The sequence below is a fragment of the Drosophila serrata genome, unplaced genomic scaffold (assembly GCF_035046125.1).
Source record: "Drosophila serrata isolate PLE 108 unplaced genomic scaffold, ASM3504612v1 contig_100, whole genome shotgun sequence".
Taxonomy (NCBI): domain Eukaryota; kingdom Metazoa; phylum Arthropoda; class Insecta; order Diptera; family Drosophilidae; genus Drosophila; species Drosophila serrata.
In genome coordinates, this window is record NW_028256998.1 from 987721 (window position 1) to 1012912 (window position 25192).

At 39.6% G+C, this 25192-nt stretch overlaps 1 protein-coding gene and 1 long non-coding RNA gene across 6 annotated transcripts in view; one reads left to right on the top strand and one right to left on the bottom strand.

Moving 5' to 3' along the window:
• Positions 1-2814: 2814 nt before the first annotated feature.
• Positions 2815-25192, bottom strand: part of LOC110185842 (uncharacterized) — a 42655-nt gene continuing 20277 nt past the window's right edge. For 2 of the 5 annotated variants that reach the window (XM_086841077.1, XM_086841078.1), the window contains 3 exons: positions 4513-5105; positions 3660-4451; positions 2815-3588 (listed from right to left, as the gene is read on the bottom strand). In XM_086841077.1, the coding sequence (XP_086697203.1) occupies positions 3385-3588; positions 3660-4451; positions 4513-4944 (1428 nt within the window). In that variant the 5' untranslated portion in view covers positions 4945-5105 and the 3' untranslated portion in view covers positions 2815-3384. Of the gene's footprint in view, positions 3589-3659; positions 4452-4512; positions 5106-15194; positions 15240-19805; positions 20046-25192 lie in introns of those variants that run through there. The other 3 variants (XM_086841076.1, XM_086841075.1, XM_086841079.1) reach the window with 3 other exon arrangements.
• LOC110185843 (uncharacterized) lies at positions 20012-20790 on the top strand. Its single transcript, XR_002319806.2, has 2 exons — positions 20012-20527; positions 20600-20790. It is a non-coding gene; the product is annotated as an uncharacterized LOC110185843 (long non-coding RNA).

The following is a 25192-nucleotide window of genomic DNA, read 5'->3' on the forward strand; positions in this document are numbered from 1 at the left end:
GTTAAACTTGAATCCTTTTTTAGCAAAGAAATAAATTTTACACAAAATAAACTATAACTGACTTCATATTATTTTATTGCTTCGTCTAGTAGCTGCATTTGTAAGAAGAATTTAATGAAAAAATGACTGAAATTTACGTCTTAATTACTCTCTCATTAAGATGTATATTTTTTTCCTGAACTACTCCCTTGGGTTTGCAACTCAATTCAAATCAAATCTTATTTTTTTTATACAGATTTAAGAAATTAAATACAAGGAATTAAAAATACAAAAGTTTTACTCAAATAAAAATTGAATTAATAAAGCAGCAAGCTAGAAATTGTGAGAATAATTAATATTAATCTTACACCTTAACTAAAATATATAAATATATATATTTTATTTTAAGCTTCTGCGAGATTGCAATGACTTTGGGTACTGAAAACAAAACACAGGCCGACAGCATTTTAGAACCCAGAACCGGAATAAACTTTTTACGATTTTAGCTGAACTCTAATCTGTCCTTAATCAATTTCATATTCGTCAGGTTTTCAAATTCGATTTATTTCTTATGTTTTATTTATTGATTCAGAGATTTTTATTACAAAACAAAATATATAACTTTTGGCAATCGTTTTCTTCTATGTACTCTAGGTATATTGAATTGATATTTTATGTGTGCATTTTTTTGGTAAATCAAAGATTTTGAAATATCATAACTTAGCTAAAAATGCATAATTTTCAATTCGAAAAGCTTTTCTTTGCTAGTTTTTATTGGGCTAACAATTCTGTATACTTAGTTTTTGAATTTAAAAAATTCGATTTTTAGTCAAAATTTGAAATTTTTTGCCTTGGACATTACTGTATCGATTCAGCTGTTGAAGCTGATCAAGAATATATATAGTTTATAGGTTCGGAAATGATTTTTTTTACTACGTTTCAAGCTTCTGACTAAAATATGAACTCCCTGCAAGGGTATGAAATTTATATTTATTAAAGATTATTTTAAATCTCAAAATCTAATTTTTTAGGGCAAGGAAAGTGCTTTAAAATCTCTAAATTATTGTTCAACAAACAAAAAAAGGACCTGAATAATACCCAAAACTTGTATGTAGAAATATCTTTGAAACCTTACGTGAAATAAATTTTTTAAGTGGGGATTCAAGTTCAGTGCATTAAAATCTATCGTTTATTTCGGTTTCCAGTTCTTAGATTTTTTTTTATATTTTGTCCCCCTGTGTAATATTTGTAGGCAGAAAATTTAAAAGATTTCATAGTCGGTTGGGACAATCCACAAAAACGTTTTTGTTTCTAACTAAAGGCTGGGAGATTGTTGTTGGTTGGAGATTATCTTTGAGTTATACGGATTTTACCTTAATATAAAACGTCAATTGGTGTTCCAATATGGTTGCTGAATTTTGGCGAATTACGGACAAGGTTTCTTATAAACTAGTAATTATATCTGCATTGAGACCGTATTACATTGCATAAGTTATATCTAGCTTATAATATATTTTACTGCATTTATATTCAGAATTACACGCTTTCTTTGATTGTTAGCAAATATTGAGTTGCTACAACCATCTTAAAATAACAAAATTAAAATTCAAAATTGACTCTGGTAAGTATTTCAAAGCCAAACTAAAAAGGTTTCTAATAAGGAGTCAGTATGGGCTTTTTTAGCCTATTACCATACATGGCATAGTTTTTAAAGATTTCCTGACTGAAAATCTATGTGCTTAACCCTGACCCCGAATCAGAGATTCTTTATTGTGTGGCTGATTTCTCATACCTATTACTTATGCCTAATTTAGTATTTTACTTTGACATTTTGTCACTCAATACAAGCTTAGGTTAAGATCCTGCGAATGCTTTTCAACAATATTGACTTAACACTTTTGTAGGTACGTTTTGTTGCAATAGGACATTTACTGAAACACCGAGTTTGCATATGGATATACATAAATATATTTTAAAGCACACAGCATTTTAACGATGTAGCTAAGCAATTGTACTTTTTCGGCTTTTAAATATTTGTATCTTTTGTGGGGTTTCTACATAATTGAGACCTGATAGCAGCCATTGTCAGAGTTCGCACCTAAATTCTTCTTAAGTAGACTTAAACTCATATTAATAATAATTATAGTTATTCTGATTCTGAGTTTTCTTTCTATTACGAGTGATCGCAAGGTACATTTGACACTTATGACCTTGGGGTCGTTGGAGCCCCAAGAGTCGATAACAAGTTACAAAACAATTTCCATAAAATGTCCAACTAAAATAATTTCTTTCTTTACAAGTTACTTCTTATTTGTTATGCTAAAAATAGATAGTAATAGGTAGTAAGAAAATATATATCCGTATTTGTATTGAGATGTAAATTCTGTTATCTAGAAGACAGTCCATGGAGTAGAGCTTAAGACTAAGTCAGATAAGAACGAAAACGATTTGTAGTATATTTTGTTATACATATGTAAATTCTTAATGGTGTTCATATCTATGTTGAGGGCTAAGGAGATGAAGCTCTTAAATGCTCAGGAAAGTATATATTACAAAATACTGGGGAATATCGACACAAATACATTTTCTTATATAGCCTATCATTAGTTAATCTTTTATCATGAGTCTAGCCTATTTTCACCCTTTCCTCTGAGACTCACTGGAGCAAATACTTACTCACCATCGAACTTTCGTGGCTTGGGAAATATTGTCCTCGAATATGCAGAATTTTCACAGACTCTTTCCGGTTGTATAGACTTACGGGGTTAACCCACATTTTTTGCGAAATTTTTCATACGCTTCTTGCAAGGTTTTTGCGAAATCATAGACAGAAAATAGGCTTGAAAATAGATTTATTTTGTTGTAAAATTATATTTAATGGTAAGTAAAAAATGCAGTTCCGTTGGTAAAACTTAAACTAAACTTAATTAAATGCAAAGTTTTCCAAACTAAGCTCAGGATAACTATCAAGGAAACAAATGTTACAAAAGAGAATCATGTTAAAGCAACTGAAAGTGTACAGAAACGAGCAGAGAAGGAAAGGAAATGGTTTTACTTTTTATCACAATTGCGTATGAAAAATTTCTTTAATTGCTAGAAGCCGCCACGGCCTCCACCTCCACCTCCGCTTCCTCCACTGGAGCTAGGTAATCCTGCCATCGACTGGCGTGGCACCAGGATGCGGGGCAGGGTCAGTGACCGCTTCGGGAAGCCGTGCCTGCCAGCAGGAGTCTCCTGTCCCGGGGTCGAGTGGGTGGTCAGGTCACTGTCTCTCCTCGCTGGTGACACCTTGGCTGTCCCCGACATGGGCTCCTCATTCTCCTCCTTTGCCACAGCCGCCTCCGCCTGCGCCTGCGCCTTTTCCACCGCTGGCCTGGCAGAGACCTCGTCTGGCTGCTGCAAATGTCACGCATATGACTGAGCCGTCTGCGGCATCATGCCGCTGGAGTATCCACCATCGAGGCCCGGCGGCCGTTCCACCAGGTTCTTGAGACGCCCTCGCAACTCCTCCAGACTCTTGGACTTGGCCTTGTTGATGCGCTTGTACTTGACGTCCTTGGGCTTGGTCACTGACCGATGGTTGAGCATCACGCGGTTGTAGTTGGTTACCTGAAAAGCGATAGCAGATAATCAGCGTTTCTACTGGAAGATTTGTTTGCATTCCAGGCAAGGTTACAAACCTGGCTCTTCCCAGTGACCGGATCCGTGTTCGATGGAGGAGGTGATGGCGGCTGAAGCTGGGGCACCTTGACGCTTAGTGTTGTGCAGGGGGCATCGTGGCTGGGCGACCGCTTGAGGGCACCAAGCTGACGCCTCTGGATGGCGGTGCCGCCGTCAACGGGCAACTCTTTGGCTTTGTCGGAGGCGGAGCCCGAGGGGGTCACTGAGTCTATCTGGCCCTCAGTGGAACTGGAACTTAGAGCCTTGTCGGAGCGATTCTTAAACTTGTCCCGCTTCTCGGCCACATCCGAGGTGGGCTCGGGATCCTCTTCCACCGAGTAAACCGTTTCTAGGATGTCTGGACGCCGCAGGAAGCAATTGTTACGTCTGGCCGCACCATACTTGTTGAGATTCGTTTCTATCGCATCGGATATGGAGCGCACTATGGTGATACCATCGCTGCCCAGCACACCACCCAGTCCACCGGCACCGCTGCTCTTCCGTCTCGTTCCCAGTGTCAGAGGGCTGTCGGAGTCGATATCCTCCATTACCACCGCCGAGTCGGAGTCATTCAGGGAGTCCAGTTCGTTGGCATAGCTCGCCTCTATCGTCTCCAGGCCATGGTCCACAAGGCGCGAGGATAACGTGTCAATGATCTTCTGCTGACGCTGTATGGTCAGCTCCCTGTGGTTGAGCAGGCTGGCGATCTGCTTCTGCTTCCGCTTTAGACGAGACTCCAGCAGCAGGAGCTGTGATGTGAGCGAGTTCATTTGGTCTGACTTTTCCTTCTGATACCGATAGTGCTGCTGAACCTGTAAAGGATAGTCATTGATTAGTCCTTGAATATTTGATATTTTCTGACGGATTCCTCACCTGCATGGCGTACGCCTTGCGCCATTTCATGATATGCTCCGTCTGGAAGCGCACCTTGGAACGCAGCTCCTCAATTATGGCCCTGGCCGTGTGCAAGTCCTTGGGATCCTGATTCATCATATTCAGACGCAAGTTACTCGTGTGTATCGAGACGGGAACGGGCGGTGGCCATTGGAATTCCAAGGGGGGCTGGTTCACGTCCGTTGGCAGCGAGCCCCTTGGCTGTGCAGCCTTTGTTGTCTTTGGTGTGGAGGGAACGGTTCCAGCTCCGCTGGACCCACCTCCACCTGGTCGTCCGGCAGTTACCTCCGCCTCTACCCCGGCACAGGACGTCGATATGGCTGCCGGTTGGGTTGCCTGAGGCTGCTTCTGTAAGCTGCATGCCATGCTGCTGATGGTTTTTGCAAATTGGGTTGCTCGACCGGCATACATTTGGCTGAGATGCAATTTGCCCGTAGCCGTAGCCTTAGCCCAAGCTGTGGCTGTGGCTGTGGTTGTGATTGTGGCTGTGGCTACCCGATGTGTCCCACGTCCTGGGCTTTTAGCCCGACCAGAGCTAAATATGCACTCGACCGGACCCAAGAGCGTGATGCCTGCAAGGATTAAAGAGTTCATCATGTTATATTAATAGTCCATGTTTATATATATCGAGCAGAAAGCGGAAGGTGAACCCATTAAGTTTAATAAAGTCGAAAGAAACTTAAACGTTGAATAAAATAAAACTTGTAGTTCTTGTTATACAGCTTTAATGTTCTTGTCTTCTCCAGTAAACAATCTTTTCATAACAAACAGGCGTTTTTTAAGCACTGCCTTTAGCATTGACTGCATTTTGGGCTTCCGCGCGCGTAAAAGTTTCTCAACAAAAACATCCAGCAAGCCGCGAGGGTTGTTAAAACTGAAATTACGCATTCGCCTCGTGGGCCCGCGACAGATGCCAGAATGCAAATTCCATTACAATATCAAACAGAGGGCTGGCCGGAAAAATGCCATTATGCAAAAAGAAATTACATAAAGTGTAAATTAAAGTTAAATTCCTGAATATATATGCCAACCTTTAAGGCAATGTAACTATAGTTTTAAGTAGTTAAAGCTACTGGAACCTAGAGGAAACATTAAGGTTACATGTAATTGAGAGCATTTTTTCTAAATTCACGACAACAATGTTGTAATAAGCCCCTCTCTTTGGTTCAATTTACTTTTAATTAAACTGCTTGCAGCTTAGCAGCGGCAAGTGCCTCTCTTTCGCTGTAATGAATTTCGCAGAAGTAACTCTAAGTCTCCGTATAATCTGTTCCTTAACTTGGCCCCACATAACTAGGTAGGCAGCATTGCAACGTTTCATTTAAAATAACTTTTAACTTTAATTTGCGCAATTCATCAGTCAGAGAGACGACGACGTCTGACTGAAGAACTTCCGTTTCTGTCAGTGGAATGCCCCAAGAGCTGGCACAGTCACATGTAATTGAAGTCAATTACTGTGACACGCAAGTGCAGGCCAAGATCCGGAGAGATGGTGGAAGCCAGCGGATCTCCCTCAACAGGAACTCCACCTGCAAGTTCCAACGTTTTGCCTCGATTTGCCGGCTCATTCATCACTCTTAATTATGACAATTGCTTGGCGGACGATGGGAAAACTCTGGGTTCTCACCTCGCTCACTCAGAACCGAGTGCTCCAGCTAATGGGAGTTGCCTGTTGAGTGGCCATAGGTCGCTTCTCATTTGGGCCTGTGATTAACAACAATTCCCATTGATCACCTGGTGGACCACTTCTGCACGCCTCAGTGACATGGTTTAATTAGCGAGTTGCACTTCACTGCAACGGCATTATGCAAATCGATGTTCGGTTGTCCGCACGTGCCATCAATCCCACAAATTAGAGGAGAGGAGAATGAAATTGAGACTGAAGCTTAATCAGGCAGTAACTCTGCTTACCTATAATAATATTTATTATTTCACGGAAAGTTGATGCCAGACAATTGCCCAAACATTCAAAAATTAAAATTAAACCAGTGTTATATAGCCTATTATTATATTGACATATTGATCTACCTTTTGCATGCCTCTGTTCGAGATACATACATTTGTTTTCAATGAAATGATAGCTATGACAAACTATTTTAGCCCGCAGCCACACAGGCAAATGACAACCCCGGCAAAGAGTGGAGGTAATTGGATCTCCACAAAGTAGGACTCCATAGTAGGGTAGAGAAGTTCAAGCTTGACCCTCGACCCCTGCAATGCCAGGATAGACAGACATGGCCTTGCATCCTGGCGGCTATTTTCGGCAAACCGACATGCAGACCCTGAGAAATTCAAAATGTTGCCAAACGATTGTGGCACAGGGGTAATTAATTATTCAAGCCCCGGGGCCTGGGCCTCGAGTCCGTTTTTCGTGCGTAATGTGGCTGGAATTGAATTTATGAGATGAACGTGATTTTTACACAGTTTTCACAGCTCGCACCGGAAACTGAATGGCAAACAGACAAATAAAGTGGCCCCACCGACAGTGAGGGAAAGTCCCGGCAATTACCCAAACACATGCCGAGCTTTTGTCCAGCTTTTGGGCCATGAAATTCGGCCGGCTGCTCTTGGATTGTTTGCCTTGGCTTGACCACGAACGCCGAAACATGAAAGGACATTGTTAATGATGTCAGACGTCAGCCAGGACAGCAGCCCTTTGGCATTTTCCTGTCCAAGTTTCAACCTAGTTAATGTTGCCATTGCTACCTGTCCGACATGGTCAAACAGGCTTTGAAATGTACTTTAAAACTGAAACTTGAAACATTGTTGGTCAATTTAGAGCATCTATTGTTAAAGACATCTTCATTGACTTAAGTTTTAAGACAAATTTTCATTTTATACACTAAAATCTGGACTGGCCTTTAAGCCACAGGCACCCATATAGTTTTTGACAGTAGAATCCAGCAGGTTTTTGAATAGTCTTTCTCAATAGAATTTTAACACAACACGGATACTTGATTACTTCTTCCAATAGTAATAAAAAAAAAAATACTTCATACTAAGAGTTACATACAATTACATGAGAAATCAAATAACATTTTGAAAAAGAACATCTGACTCTAAGTCCATTAACTTTAGTCTATTCTGGTCAATCTTTTGTTCTGCAGCACCTTAAAGTTGACCTGGTGGAGTAGTTGTCACTGTGTTTCCACAACATTTACCCCCACCAGTGTTCTGTGAATTTCCGAGGTTCCGACAGGTGGCCAGATTCCGGGCTGCAAGTGCCCAGACCTGAGTGGCAACGAACTTTCCCTGCCTCCCCTCCACTTGGCTGCCTTTATGGGCAGAACGTGACCGTAATAAGCCATTTCACACGCAAATTCCGCCGCCCACTGCTACCAAAGTGGTTCTGTACTGAAATATGAAAGTGAATTAAATATTTATCCAATCAATAAAGCATATTTCCCAGGGTGTTCCCATCAGTTATTCGCGACTGTCTTCCCTGCCTTGGATTACCTCTACCGGTCCTTGGCTCCCTGCTACCGTTTTTCCGGAGTTTGCGTTCCTTTGTTATTTGCAATCTGAAGTTTTTGCCACTGGTTTACTTGTTTACTTTATATTCTTTTTGTTCGACACACATTTTTTGTGGGCTTCCTTTCCTTTATAGTGCCTTGGCTCTTATCACTTTCGGGTACCCTGAGCACGCGGAATTTTTGAATAATTTACCGCGGCAGACAAACATTTTTCACATGTTGCGTTTGCGTTGTTTGTCTTTGTTGTTTGTTTGGCTGCCTGATGCTCACATTGAATGTGAGTTTGCTAAAATTGATTTTATTTACAGCCCCGTGGCACTCACTAACTCGTTGTTCCTGGCCTTTTATAGTCGGATAAGGCTGAACCAAGTAGAACAAGCTTAAAGGCTGACTTAATTGAGAGCTTAGTAGTTTCTGTCAACTGCATCGATTTATCCTTATTCCGACACTCGCAAAGCGACTCTTAGCCAATTGGCCATTAAGCGAGCTGTTCCGGCCAGATCCAACTTTGCTGCGTAATCGCACTCACCGGTTATTCTGCTCATTTATTCCACATAATCGGGCTTAATGCTTAACATTAATTAAATAGCTTCCAGCTCGAATTACCAAGCACGGAACAGCTCAGGATACTAAAGGGACACATGCACGTACTAGGGGATGTATATAGAGAGGAAAAGTCCAATATTATATCGAATATATTGTGAACTTTGATGTCGAATTTTTAAATATTAAAATTAATAACGTTAAATTATCTATTTTATCGGAATATATTTGCAGTTGAATAATAGGAGCGAATTGGAAATTGATCATAACTAAGCTTAAAATAATCGCTATCACCAAATCAATATTTTACAAGATTTCTGCACCATATTTTTCTGACAAATCTTCATTTTGTAAATGCCACAATTAAGCCAAAAATTCGGTAAGCTTTCCCATTTTAGTTTTCATTAGCGCTATAAGTCTACATACTCTTTTGCCAATTTTTGACAATTTTAATGATGTAAGCTTATAAAATTTTCAAATTTCGAAAAAATTTCAAAAATTTATATTTCGACCAGACATGGCTAGATCGACTCGGCTGTTCATTCTGATGAAGAATATGTATAATATATGATGACTCTTTCACAGCGTTCAAAGCTTCTGACTAAATGTATAATACCCTGCAAAATGTAAAAAAAAAGTTACTCTGGTTTCATTATCCGGTTATTTTAATATTGTATCGCAATGTAGTAGTGGTAAATAGCGCTTCATAATTCAATCATTTTTGTCAAAAATCGATACAGTATCAAAATACGAAAAAATAAACAAACATATTATAAATATGTTCTGAAATAAAATATAATCAGTCATCGTAGGATAGCGAATAAACTCGATACTGAACATGTAGTGTGCGTCAAATGGAGCGCAGCAATGTCAAAGTTAAATGACTGAACGTACTTTGTAATCACGGCTACCATCGTTGTTTTTCCCCCTTGGCTGCCCTCCGGCGCTGCATTCCCGGATAGTTTCCCCGAGAGAGAGAGAGAGAGCCCGGTAGTGAAGTTTACTGGCAAGTCCACTTAACCATTACAGAATGACGCCTAACTCTTTAGTATCGCCATCTCAACAAGCTGCTGCTTATCCCCTTTGATGGCGATTTAATTAAATTTTAATAACAACCAGAAGGAAGAGAAACCAAGGACTCGGCCAGAGGGTGTACCTAATAGGAGTTAAGTAATAAACGATAGGTTATTAAATAAGCTCTAAACTTTCCATCTAAGCGGGGTTTGTCTACTAAGCAAATAATTTAATGAGCTCTAAATATTACTTCTACGTAGGGTAAACCAATTCTGGAACTAATTATGGACCATATGCTGGACTCTAAGTAGCAGATAAGAATATTAAAATCAGGCTTTAAGAGATCACTAAACTGAATTAGAAACCTAATTAGAAACCTTTTTAAGTACCTTAAAAATCCTACCACTTCGTTCTTGAACTAATAGCAAAAACCCTTGCGTGCACTTTAATATTTGTTATAAGATTTTTTGTGCTCTCTCTTTATCCTGATTGTTTTGGTGGCTTTTGTGTTAAAAATGGGAGCCAGCTTAGCTGTGTGTAATCACGTACATACATTTGTCTGCCCGAAGGGTTCTGGGCAGGACTGAGAGTTTGCTTAAAGCCGTAACGCTGCATTCATCTTCAGCGTTTTGGCGTGGCCAGGTGAAGCTATCCAGCTGGGCGGCGAGTGCAATATATTCTTGTCAAGCTGTGCACCATGTTGGCTCAACGCCATCCCCAATGGCGGTCCTTCCTCAAGGCTATTTCCCTTGCCACGGCGACTCCTTGCTGGGTAGACATCATCCATGTTGCTTTGACATTACATTGATTGACTTTTGATGTCCGTGCACTATGTGGGTCTAGGCTATCACTTTCTCTGCCGAATGGCTTTCCCCCGTCTCTGGTATCATTAAACTCGCACTGATGCTCCTGATGCCGCTTGGCAGTTGTCTCACGTAAACATCTCTGCCGAGTATCTCTCTCGGGCAACTGTATTGTTATGGTTCAACAATAAAATATTCATTCTCAATTAGGCGCAGAGCCCGGAATCCAAACACTAAGCTTCTTGGCTAAGGAAACAAACAACGCTTTAAGCTAACAAAAGAGAAAGGAACTGCTGCAGAAAAACTATTATTATCCCTAGATAAAAACAAACAATTTGGAGTACGGCTTACGAAAGTCTGTATAATGTTGCCAAAGTAGAAACTAAATTTGAAATACAACCAACTTTTGGCACCATTCCCAAGCATCTTCAATGCAGCTATTCTATAATTTTTTTAATTTCTTCATTGTATCTTTTCACTTATATCTGTTTGTGTTGCTTAGTGTATTTAACTTTTTTATACTGGGCATGCCTCTTGCATGCTCATTGACTATGCCTATTAGTCCCCTTGGCAGTTCATTGGATATATACATTATGCAACACACTCAAGGCTAATTGCCAGGAACGGTTTGCCATCTTGTTCACGCTCTTCGTGCCTTTTGTTTTGCTGTCAGCAAAAGGTTGATTTTATTAACCTGGCTTAATTGCTTCATAAAAGCTTAGTGCTTTCTATTTTTCAGCAGCCTATAGGGACTTCCAAATGGGACAGGCCATGACCACTTGACCTAGTTTGCCATCTCCACCAATCCATTCTTTCCTAACCAACCGCCTTTCCGGTCTTCTGAGCATTCTTTAATTTGGTGTAGTCTACGTTGTGGCGTGAAAGGATTAGGAGTGTCCGATAAGAGGAGGAGTGACTGAGGACAATTGGAGAAGAGTGGCACGTAATGCCGCATCCTGGCGGCAGGTGGACAGTGCCTCGAGTGGAATGCCACGCACGTATCCTGCGGTGCGGCCGGCATCTGGTTTCCCCTCATCACGTTATTCTAGCGGTTGTTGAATGTTTTTCCTTGCCGCCTCGCCTCAACAATATGCTCCTATGGTCCATATCCTTTGTGCAGTAAGGATAATGCTCACCGAACTTTAAGCAATTGAGTATTTTTTGTGCCGAGCAAACATTGATTAGACCATTTCTCTAGGGCAATTCAATTGTAATCAGACTGAGATACGAGGAGAATACTTAGGGAGAGCTACCAGGTAAATGATGCTTTACTATGTACTGGGGGATATTTATTATACAATGTGTATAAGGATGACTGTTTAAAATTTATTTATTTACATTTAGGTCTTATTAAAAAATATTTAATCAAATAGAAAGAAGAAGTAACTTAAAGTCATTCCAAGTTATCTTTCCTATCAAATCCTTTCATAAAGTTACCTTCAGATTCTTCAAATAGCTTTGAAAAATGATTCTGCGGACTCCATTAAGTCTCAAATATATATAAAAACGCCGGTCATGGACCGTCCAACGCAGAGTTGGCTACGCTTTCAGCTGATTAAGAACAAATTTGATATAAATAAGTGGTGAAAACAACTCGGCACAATTTTAACGCTTTGTTGCGGTCAAGTAACTTTAGAATTCCAGTGAGTGAGCAAGGCAGCAAACAAGAAAGAAAATAAATGAAATCAAGTACGGACTAATGAAAGAAAAAGCACGAAGAAGCGTCGACTTGAAAGGGAATTCTTAGGCGTGTTTATAAGCCGATTTGATTTTGCGGTGGCATTGCCAGGGTCTCTGTGAGGCGAACCGCAAAATGTTTTTAACAATTTCGAAGCTAATTTCTTTTTCCTGCGAGCATCCAAACTAGCAATGGCATTTTGATTAACATGATGATGTTGATAATGATGAAGCAGTCGAAGAAGAGGATAATTTCACTGACTCACTTCAATTTTGACGAAGCCTTTAGGTCAGACTAAATATTGACCTCTGAACGTGTCCTGCCTTTTAGCCAACTTACTCACTATGGATTAGTAAGCGGTATAAACAAATACTATATAATAAATAAGATGCAAGTGCTCTCATAAGTGTATTTTATTTATTTGCATTTAAATTGTATGCAAATAAATTATGATGCAAATCAAACAAGTATATAATTGTCCCATTCACATTGTTGCGTACTCTTGCCTGAAACAATGATTCACTATCCCAGGGTATGCCATAATTTTTCTGCCAATTTACGTAACCACCCTCATTAGAGCCAACTCCGATTACTTTGGACCACTTACGGCACATGCAGGCAACTTTCATACCGCGCCCCGGGTGGCAAGTGAATCTGCCAAACTCGAGCGTGCCACCAACAACCGATGGACGGGGTTTGATTGATTGATTGAAGGCACGCGCTTTAATTGGCGACGTGTTTGACCCACTGGGACTTACCTGGCTTATGCTGCGCTTTGATACCTCTTCCGCTTTAGTTTGGGAACGTGGTTCATAATGAGCAAGAGCTTTAATTTCGAACCCGCATTTAAATCAAAATGTTTGACTACTTTAATGACTTCCATACAAAAAAGTTTGGTTTAGTTCTCAGGTCATTACAAATTTATTGTGAGTTTCAGTTAAATAAACTAATGTTATTTTAATAGAACCTTTACATATATGTTTCCTACATTTTTTCCTTGCAGGCAAAAGGACATAGAAATAAAGATGCCATTTCACAGGCCATGAAAAGCGACACGTGTCTGAAAACTGGCTACGAAATTTAGATCCCTTTGGGTTGAGGGGTTTGGCAGCCATCTGTAGTGTCCGGCGGCGACCTTCATGGACACGTGGAAAGTTGTCCCTGACACTTGGCCAGCGCAAGCAACATGCAAAATCATCAGACACAGATAAAGAGCTGTAGAAAATAGTCGAGCCCGAGCAGTGGCAGGAAACCAACACGGAAACGAATAAAAATCAACAGGATTAAATATGCAACGCTGCGAGCTGGCCCTGTTTTCCTCCACCAGCTTTGCCCGGGGCTTAGCCTTGTGCCTTGCCTTGGCTGTGGAGTCTGCGGCCAATCTGCTACATTTTGTCATGGCTTCTATGGCACACCCCCGAACCTTGCCACCTCCTCGGCTCGAGTGTCCTTCGCACGTTTTACCTTCAGCTGGGACACTGGGCCGTGAATGCGAATGCCTCGGCTGTTTTTACACTCTCACAGCCAGGCTCGGAAGTGGATTCAACAAGTTTGAGTGGTCTACAAAGGGTGCCGACTAGCAGCTACTTCGTAGGGGGATAAAATAACACACGTTCTGTAGCATGCCATTACAAATGTTTCAGGGGGAAATAAGTTGTTTTAGTGCCTCTAAAAAAATAATAACGAAATGGTGTTCCAGGCCAAACAACCTTTAGTTCCACTTAACAGGTCACTAGAACCTAAAGATTTTTCTAGAGCTACATTCTTCTGCTCTAAGCAGATTTAAAAATTTATTACCCACGTTTTGTCGGAACGGATGTACATGGTCTTGGGCCACCAGTCGGGCCACTGCCTAGTCAATCTCATCCTGAGTAAACGGAATGGGTGTGGTGTGTTCTCTTTACTCTGAGACCCAACATATAAAAAATTTAAACCTTTACAATTAAAGCAGCGGGAAGCAACACCATGCAGCTAAAAACACGTGCCACATAAACTGGTCGTGTCCCCAACACCACTTTGGATTGAAACGTTTCCTGCGCATTAATTCAATTTTAGCCACATGCTACATTTCAAATCGAAAATAGAACGTTCTTCTCTTGCAGAATTCAGACAGTTTGCACATCTTTCTCCCCTCCGTTTGACAGCTAAACAGGAATCCATTCTGCATGTGGGAAGGTTAAAGGACCAATACCCAAAACGAATCATTCTGCCACTCAGCTGCATAAGTGAATTATCCATTTTGCGCACTCGTATTCATACTACGGGGCGTATGAGTGTTGAACTTTTCCAGCGGAGAAGGTAAAACGTAGCCAGTAAATTGTATTTTCTGAATATCAAGTGCAGCATAGCTTGGGGAAATTGAAAAGCTCTTCTCCTTGTCTAAAGTTAATTAAGCGATTCTTGAGTAACTCGTCTGATGTGATCTAATGACATGTAATTGAAGAGAGCAATAGGATTATTGATAAATCTGTAAAGGATGTACAATTAGATGTACAATTACCATTTTATGAGGCAAAAAGTATTAGAAACTTTTACAAATGTAATTATTTTTCCTACAGTCTTAAAAATGCTGTACTAATATCATTGAAGATGTTTTCTTGGGCTTTATAATCCACAATTTTGACATTGAGCTAAAGTTCGGCACCAGCTGGGTATTATTTTCCCTAGAGAACACATCCTCTGAAAATTAAAGGCACTGTGTTTGTCCAGATTTCTATTGTTTACTTTCCATTTGTCCTATTACACCCGGTATATTGCTTAGTCTCAATCATTGACAATAAAAGACGGGGCAAAGGACAGGCTGCAGGCTCCATAAATTAATTATCTCTTCGGATATTGTCAGGGCTAAATCCCGAGCAAAATCAGAACTTGTAGGGACTGAAGGCTCTCGAAGCCTTGGGGAGCGGTTACGGGCAATTTAACACCTTGGCAGCGCATTAATTTAAGGGAAAACCAAACCGCAGCGCCAACCAATTCGAATATCAATCATACGCCCCGCTGGCCAAGTGCAAAAATCGTTGTACGTGGCTGAACTCTGACCTGAGCGCCCGTGGCTTCCCGGCCCCATTTCCGGACGCTGATGCTGACAGCATAATTTACAGTTTTCATCGCATTAATCGGAAAATGTGCAAAACGCTTTCGGCTACTTACAATTTCAATTTACTTTTCGGTTAGTCCTCGCCCAGGGAGAGAGTGCTGTAAGCAGAAGAAGGAGAATTTACATAAATTTAATAAAAATGAATGAGTACAAATGTGTCAAGCCCGTCGCTGCGGGCTGAACAAAAATGTATAATGAAAATGTTGGATAAAAATACTAAAACTGAACGACCTTGATGCGTCAAGGTCTGCTGCATTTAAATGGTTTGAAAATCTTTAATCGAAAATGTTTTCCCCGCATCCTTGGTAATGCTTATTTCCTGACAAGCTTCTCTAACCCTCAAATGCTAAACTGGATTGTTCTTGACTCACAACCCGGGACTTTGCTCGAGGATTAGTTTTGTTTGTGATTGGCCAGGAAACGCAACCCCATTTCAGCCAAGATGCCAGCAAGCCAAAGCCACAGAAACACTTTCGCCATAAATCATAAAAGTGATGTTAGTCTGTTCGGAGCTTTGTTGTTATTTGTATCCCCATTCAACATTGTGGTGACAGTTGGCTTGCTTGCGCCGCAGGATCACGTCCAAACACCTCCCATTTTTCGTCCTTTCGGAAATCCAGTCAGCCAAATTATGCTGAGCCCTTTGTGTAAATGCAATATTTGATTGTCGGCCTCTCAGGCCATTTAGCTTTATTATTTTATTAATTTTGTACAGTGTTTTTTTGTTGGCCAACATAATAAACATTAGAGTTTGCATATCCTAGGGAATACATTTGGGTGTTAAAGGTAAACTTTGATATATTGAATTTGTTTATATCGTAAAATATGGCCTTAAACTTATGGCAAACTAAAAGAGTACAGCCAAGATAAATATGATGTCGGTTAAAATACAACTTTTAGTATATATATATCACTGTTTCTTGGGATCCCTTTTGGTAAGTATTCCACCCAAAACATTGCAAGGCTACAAGTCACGAATTCAGCTCAATTTTCTGCAGGCTTTCAAGGGATTGTCGAAATCCCTATTGCAAGCTCAAAAGACTAAAGCGGGAAAACCTTAATCTGATTGACACAGCCACACCCTTGAGGCACATATTCGAAAACAAGGGCAAACATAGGCAGGTCAGACAATGAATGACAATAATGTCATATTCCAAATTGGATATATATAACCAAGGATTTATGCAGGCCTCAAGCCAATCGGATGCAGTCCTTTGGTCCTCTATCAACCAATCCTTTTGCAACTGACAGATTGCACAACATTTGTATGCTTTTAGTACTTTGGTTGGTTTGAGGCATTGGCCAGAACAGTTTCGTTCTCAAGTTTTCCCTTCCGAGTGACTCGAGAACTTGGCCAAAGTTCCGTGTCTTTTGTTGATACGTCTTGTGGGCCAAGTTTTTGTTGCACTCGTGGCGAACGCAATTGAGATGCAAATGCAATTGAAAAACTGCTCCAAGGAACGAGGTAGAGGCTGTGATAAATATTGAGAACAATACGATGCTGAGGCAGCAACAGTGCCATCGAACGAGGGTCCATTTTAGTGTGCAACACTTTTCCATTTTATCCTTTTTTTAATACCCTTTCAGCGTACTTTAATTGTAATCAGAAGGTTGTTACTCTGATATGGAGTCGTTTCCGACCCCATATATTCTTGATCAGCATCAAAATCCGAATCGATCTAGCCATGTCTGATCGAAATATAAATTTTTTAAATTTTTTCGAAATTTGAAAATTTTATAAGGGGTTACATAATTAAAATTGTCAAAAATTGAAAAAATATGATTTTTTTTTAACTTTAAATTGAGTATGCAGATTTATTAACCTAACAAAATCTTACATAGATGCAATTATATTTATAGATTAGTTTAGTCTTAGAAAGCTTAGAGCTAATACATTTCAAAAACAATTATGTAAATTGTTTTTAATTCCCGTTTTTTAGTTTAAGGAAATAAAACATGTTATTTAAGCATTAGATATAAGATACAGTTTCATAGATTTAAGGGAATGTTCGAGCTTAAAGTATTCGGCAGACACTCTTCCATGACTAGATTAGTTCTGCACTACTCCCCCACGAGAGGAAACAAAAGACAAGGCAGCAAGGACAATGCCAGCCTGCGGCCTTTTGAGGGTTAACACAGACAAAGCTGGTCGAGGTTGCATTGATGCATTTCCCTGTACAAGAAGGCACTCCGCCTGGCCACGCCTCAATGGCAAGGCCATTTCCCGAGAAAAGTGAGACTCTAGAGGAGAACGAATTTGATTTGGAAAGGGATCTCTGTACCACTTTCCGAGGCATGTACAAATTTAAGGCAAACAAGAGAATAAACAAACTGTCCAAACTGAAGTTAAGTAGGACAAGTTTATGGAGAAAAACTTTGCCAGACATTCAGAGGAAAAGTATTTTATGGCAGAAATAGTTTGTAGCAAAAGGCAAATAGTAAAAGCAAATATTTATGTTTCTTTTTCTCCTGTTTGCAGAGACATGAAACGAATGTTGCTCATTAGACTATGCACAGCCACAGGTTGGGAAAAAGTACTCGACCACTCTTGTAAATATGTGCAATAGTTTTGTTTGCTGTGCCGTGCGAATTAAGATGGCAAACAGTGGCTACCATTGTTCACATAACTTGTTTCCCTGTGATTCTCATGTTACAGATTCCAGTGTTATGTCTTGTGTTTGGCAAGGTTTTCCTTACTGTGCTGTGGGAACTGGGCACAAAATTAAAGAATATTTAAACAATTTATATAATGGGATGTACATATTTGCATTGCTATCAATTTGTTTGAAAAGCTTAAGCTATAAAATGTAGAAAGAAATATTACAAATAAAATATTCAAATTGCTTTCAGTCTCACTAGAGACTAACAAAAACAGTGTTAAAACTTAACTAAAATACCTCAAAAGGTACGCTTTTGTATTCCCTCTCAAAGCATTACATTATTTTTACCTTGCATAACTCTAAAGGAAACTTTATCTTCAGGCAATTACGGTCCTCGGACTCGTCATTACTAAACTAGAAGGACATTTTACGGTATGCCGTGCAGGACTGCCTGAAACCTATTAACAAGACATTCTGACAAGCTCCACTTATTTCTACTTCTTGAAAAGAGAGGTGGTGGAGAAAAGGAATAGGAATTCCTGTGTAGCAATCAGCAGATTGTGTGACAGTCTGCCCTTCATTTCCCTATTTATTCAACAAGTTCCGCTGGCCGAAGCCCGAAAACTAAGAACGGAATTCGACACGACAGGCCAAGGACTTTATGCGCTTATAATCACAAAATTTCTGCCCTTTCCAGGCATCGATTTGTTTGGCATTCGCAGGATGCCCCGAGGGTACGACAGGTCCTCCTCCTAGATCCTTGTGACTTGTGATCCCCTCTATACCCAGTTTTAGTGTCATTTATTTTGTCACGCGTTATTCATGGCCAGGCCCGTGTCTGTGTGCGGCTGGCTAGCTGTGTCCCTATAAAAGTCCTCCTCTGAGCCCGTAAGTGCGTGTTTATTTGCTAAGGTCCTGGCCACTCCCCTCCCTCCCATATCCCACAAGCTGCCTGTGTTTTTGGAGCTGGCTTAAAGGTATTTGGCGTTGCGGCTCCGGCACGTTATCGAAGGCATGCAGGCCCAAAGTGGAATCCCCGGCATCCGTGTAATTGGGGCAAGGGTTTCGTTCCTGTGAGTTTGCTGGGCGTGTGTGGCAATGGGTGTGCGTGTGTATGACAAACTCATTTCATATTTATTAAATTTGCTGCGCTTGGGTTTTATTTTCATTTGGCACGTTCTGGAGGTAAAATAAACATCGCAGCAAGTGTTGCTTTGTGTTTTTTTGGTATACTTCAGAGGCTGAGCTTATTAGACATTTTACAGGGAAATGCGAGATGCTGGAATACGATATATGTTATGCGTATACTATTGTTTCTCTCTGGCATTGTTTTAATTAAGGCGAAAATCGTATTTCAAAGGACGAGTGAAAGGAATTTCGCTGGTGGAAAGCTGCAACATTCAGCGGAGACGCCGCAAATATTTCCACATGTTCTGAAACTTTTTTAGCTGGGGAAATCCCCTGCACAACTCCGTTGTCGTTTTTTCTCTGGACAAAGCAAATATGAATATGTAAAGTGCGGCAATAATTCCCGACCACGCCCTGTCTCCGCCCCCTACCCGGCAGAAACGAAACTATGTAATTAAAAAGTTTTGCAAGGAGATTGCGGGGCACGAAAAAAAAGGGATAGAAATATTATGGTTTTGCATATTTCTGCGTCAGCCAAAAACAATAATTAAAAGCAAACCGCAAAAGCAAAGCAACCATGCTGCGAAGCTATAACAAATATTATTGAAAACAATTTATTATTGGTTAATTTTTGGTTATTTTTCCCTAACAGTTTATTGGCGAGTGCGTTAACAGAATATTTGGCAAACAAGCGGCAGGAGAAACTAAATTAAACTCTATTAATTCAAGCAGAAAAATAGTATACGAAAATAAAATAACAAAAACCAGAAGAGTCTATTAATTGCAGCTTAAGTTGTGGATCAGTGAACTGTATTTCTTAAGGCTGAATATAACTGAGTATCATAATAAAATTTACTATAATATAATTATTTAATGCATTTTATTGCTCACCTACATATTATGCTAATATTTTTCGCTAGCAACACAGCAATATACCTTAAAATAAGAGTATTATGTGCAAAAGGGTATCAAAACATCGACTTGAGAAATTCAACTATATTTCTTGCTTGAGCTCTGTTTCAGTTCTGTGTTCGCTGTGAACCTTGTTACCAAAATTTCACTCTTGCCAAAAAGGCTGTTGCTTTGGCTCATATTTGTACACATGTATTTTTTTTGTGCGTTGTGGTCAGTTCATTCACCTTGTTTATTGTTTCTTTGAGGCCGAAACTGAAACGGCTAAACAAAAGATGGGTTTAAGATATAAATATCGCTTTCATAGAACCTTAAGTAAGTATGTATTGCTTTTACTACAAATATTTTTTTATTTACAAAAGCTGCATACATTTATTGTGTATCAACCAGCTGCATAAATCAAGCTTTTGTAACAATTCAAGTTTATCTTACTCGATAAATGTGTCAACAGTCAGTTGACCAAAACTAAACCAAATATTTACGCTTAAATATTACAAAAAAACCATAACCAAAATAATAATAATAAATCCAAAGCAGTAGAACGAATCCAACCAGAACCCGAACCAGACCCGAATCCGAGGCAGATGCAAAATGCAGAACGGCCACAATCTGGCCAAAACAAGTGCAACAGACAACCGGCAAATCGGGCCAACAGCTGCCTGGCCGGCTTCCCCTCTGTCTCCCTGTCTCCCTGTCTCCCTGTCTTTCTGCCTTTTTTTTTTATTGGCAAACTGACAACAAAATCAGTAAGAATAACAGCCACCACAGCAAACAAAAACTCGTTGCACTCAGATAACAATTTCTCTTTCAAAAATCAGTTGCTTGCCATGTGCGTCATCCATCTTCCTGCACTGGAAACAAACTGGAATTGTTTTATAAGCTTGATTTAAATGTACATAAAAAGCAATATTTGTTCTTACAAACTCCTACTATAGTTGATGAATTATTTATAGTGCAACATTGAAGCAACATTGTTTCTTTAAATAAAAATTATATCATTCCTTTTAAAGCATTTCCGCATTGCTCTTCAAGCCCTGTATGTACGCACTCCCTTCGACTTTTGTGGCTGCCAACGTTGCGCAACAAGTTGGCTATATATACACACACACACACACACTCAAATATATATATATTTTTAAGGCCAAGACCAAACAGGCAGCCATGGAAGCAACGGTTTCGTCTGCTGGCTGTTTGGTTGCTCAACCACTTGACTTCTAATGCAGTCCAAAGGAAATGGGGCTACTAGTCGCAACCGGCTGGCACTCAGCTGGGAACAGGTGCCAGAATGGGTGGCTTCATCCGAAGGGGGGGAGTAGAAGGGGGGGAGGAGGAGGGGTAAGGGTTGCCCCTCGTCTCAGCAAGAAAGCGGAAGTGGGACTCCGGTTATGTGGAGCATTGGCCAAGACAAGAGGGCACCGGGATTATATTTTATGGCTGACAGCAAGGGATTTCTTAAGTCTATAACGGATGCGTGAGTATAACTCTGAGTGCGAGCTTTTGAGTGCTCCCTTTTTACGGCGTAAGAAATGAAATACAGCTGTCAGGTGTATGTCTCACCTCTTAAAACTAGACATCAGAAAGCATTTAGAAATATATGTATAAAACTCATTTTAGATGACTTGGATTACAAGAATTTCAAAAATATACGAGATGTTCTTAACCTTAATTTGAGTATAGCACCAAATTTTAAATATATGTATATAGGGATATTAAATCGATATTTTTAAATCTCAATTTTTGGCTAAATCGAAGTTTTTTAAATATCATAACAAACCCTAAAATCCATTAATTTCAATTTGGAAAGCTTTTCTATACTAGTTTTTATAAGGCTAACAAAGCTGCATACTCAGTTTTCATATTTAAAAACTTATATTTTTTGTCAATTTTTTTAAATTTTAACGATGTAACCACTTATAAAATTTTAAAATTTTGAAAAAATGTGAAATTTTATTTTTTTACCGTACATAGCTAGATCGATTCAGCTGTTGATGCTGATCAAGAATATATATGATTTATAGGGCCGGAAACGATTCCTTCCCTGCGTTGCAAGCTTCTGAATAAAATTATAATACCCTGCAAAAGTATAAAAAGTATGCAATTCAACACACTCTCTTTCAAAATATTAGGCAAAATGAACAACAAGTACAAATATATAAAAAGAATGCTGGTATTAATTCAAACAATCCTGTGGATTTTAGAATTAATTAAACTGAATGCTTGTATCAAAAACACACGAGTACAAGAATATAATAAACATAAATTGATAACAAGTATTCATTGCTGACAAAACAAACGACTTATTAAGGTATTTTAAATATAAATTCTTACAGAATATAATCTCTATTGTCGAAAGATTTAATATACAGTCAAGAACAGTAAATTTTCTTACTTATATTTTCTTTATCTAGGTACTATTTAAACTTCAGAACTGCGAGACTTTTCCAGATTTTTCTTTGCAATTTACATCTGTTCTTCAGAAGGAAGAATCCAAGCCCCGAAAAGGTGCTACATTTTACACTTTTTAGACCAATGGCTAATTTGGAAGGCTTCTTAGGTAGCTTACTTCACCTTAATGCCAAATTAGCTCAGGAAGATGGTGTTCTTGTACTCAAAGTTCTTTGCCGATTTGCTCGACATGTCACACATTTGCTTGTGAGATGGTGAGATAGGCTTTTTGGAGCGCTTTTTCAGCTTGACAGCCGGCAGACCCGCAATTACAAGCCGCAAATGTACTGAAAACGGCTGAAAGTCAACAAACACAAGAGCCAACTGCTGCCTTGCACAACTTTTCGGGTTTGGAGCGGCGACACGAAGTGTTGCATAATCGGGACCGCTGTTGCAGAGACAAAAGTCGGAGCGGCAGTAACAATAACACAATAATACACCCACGAAGTGGCAACCGGTTTGCGATCTACTGCTGCTGCTGCTGCTCTCGGTTCGCCAAATGAGATAAATGTAAAAATATATATATATAGTGTACACAACCTATATAAATCGGAGCTGCAAACGCAAGGCAAAAACCTCAATTGCGACCAGCCAGGGGCGCCACGTACGCAGTGTGCGAACCCAGAGCTTAACTTAACTCAACTTAACCCACTGCCCTCGGTTTTCGTGTTTCCCTTGCAGCTTTCCCAGGCCAGGTAATAATTATGCCATTTTGATACACTTACCTACACTTGGAGGCAGAGAAAGAGCCCGTAGGCTGGCGATTAAGACATAAGAAATAGTATCTTTGAAGCAAAAGCAATAGAAACTAGAACTCAATGAGAGTAGAGCTAAAGCGAGAGTGAGTTGTAGGAAGGTGTTCAAAATTTTTATTGATTTTAACAATTATTTTAAATACTATTTATAATTTATAGGGATTTTATATGATGTTTATCTGTAATACTAAATTTATAAGCCTTGCATCTTACTTACTTAACTTAAAGATACCAGGTAGTAAAACTAAATAATACAAACTAGAACATACCAATCTTTAATGTTTCTAATCAAATTTAATAAAATAAATATGCAAATTATTCATTATTTCATAGTAAACCTCAATTATTTATCATTGTCCCTGTGGTAATAATAATATTATTATTCCCCTGCGAAACTTAATATTTTGAAGATAGAGACAGTACCTACTACCGTTACTGGTTTCTCACGTATCTTGTGCCGTTGTTTTGCGGCCAACCTAGGTCTGCTTGTAAGCCAAACTCGTTTAGTGCTGAGATACTCTAAAGTTTCCTTCTATCTGCCTCTGCGTGTGGCAGCATCAGCATCAGCATCACCATCGGCGAGTGCGTCTGCTGGCAATCAGGGGGTAATCCGGGTTAGAAGAACCCAGGGGCCAAGTTCGGCCCATCACTGCTGCGGTTTCCCTTCCTTCCCTCGGCTGTAGACATTGCCATTTGCTGGAAAACGGGGAAACGCGAGAGATGGAAGATGGGACTTTGCTCTTCAGGGCTGCCAGCTACTTTTCCAACTTTCACAATTTGCGCTAAGTACGTTCCGTGATTTTGCGGGCACTGGGGAAGTGGGAAAACACATAGCTATAGTTGAAGCTGGCTAAATAAAAGTTCGTCTTGTCTGCGGCCTGTTACTAGCTAAGTACTTGAACACTTGGAGTACTCTCAATTAGGGCGACTGATGCTAGTCTAAATGTACATCAGCTGACAATGTTACGATGCCAAGCCAATAGTTCAAAAGCAATCCCGAAACATGGAAGATAGTAATAATCGGATCGAGATGATCGTTTGTTAAGCTACATGAACCTTTAAGATATTGTAGTTAGATTTGACTTTAAGAAAACGACATATATTTGTATAAAATTGCATAAGTAGTATTTAAATATATCTGCTTTCCTTTTACTGAAAATGTATGAAAATTTCATCTTCGCCAGTTTAAAGAATGGACTTTCTTACTCATATCTGTCAAACTTTCTTTTATTAAAAAAAGTAATATTTGTATTCATAATTTTCAAAGAAATTCACTAAATTTTTTTCCAAGTGGAACTCATGACTAATAGACGACATTGTACGAGACCATTTTATTACTTTAATCACCCCGTAACTATAAAACGAGTTCTTCAAATCTCATTGGGAGCAGTCAATCCAAGAGCTCTTAAGTTTTCATGATACAAAAAATAATCGTGGTCGTGGTCATCAGGGCAATTAGAATAAGAGGAAAAACTAATTTAGTTTCAAGTAGAGCCATCATTTTAACTACTATGTTGCAATCGCAGAGACGAGAGTGCATTAGAAAGACTTTCGCAGTTTATTTCTCATTTGGTCTGAGAAGTCCAAAAGCCAGATGGCCAGTCGTCTGCGTGCAGTAATTACCAATGAAAATAAAAGTAAAGCGGCATGTTCGTAAACAATAATAAAAACAAAAGTTTTTATTGTGGCGTCATAATTGGGTTCCCCACAGCTTTAATTTGCTTCATTGTCAACCTCCCACCTGCCTGGAATGGGCGGGGATGCGTTGTCCCAATGTTTCCGCTTATTAAACTAAGTACAAATCGTGGCAACAAAGGCACAAGGGAAACTTTCAACACTTTCTTAAGCACGCAAGCGATGTCATTAAAACACGCAAGTCACATCAGCAAAAGACGAAAAATACAAACAAAATATACAAAATAACTAAATAAATAAATAAAAGTTTCATATTCGGGCCCGGCACTAAGACTTTTATTACTTTTATTGCAGTTGTCGCTACGTGTGCTTCATTAAAACGAATAAAGAGCCGTGGGTGGCTGAAGGGTTTTCAGGTATTTTGCAGCAATTTGCCAGTTGGCCGATGTAAGCCGCTTAGGATTGGCCAATAGCCATCTTCGTTGGCAATTTCAATTAGCAAATATTGAACACGGCCCGTTGCAATATTTTTTTATATTCGAATATAATTTGTTTAACCGTTTACATAAGCTGTTA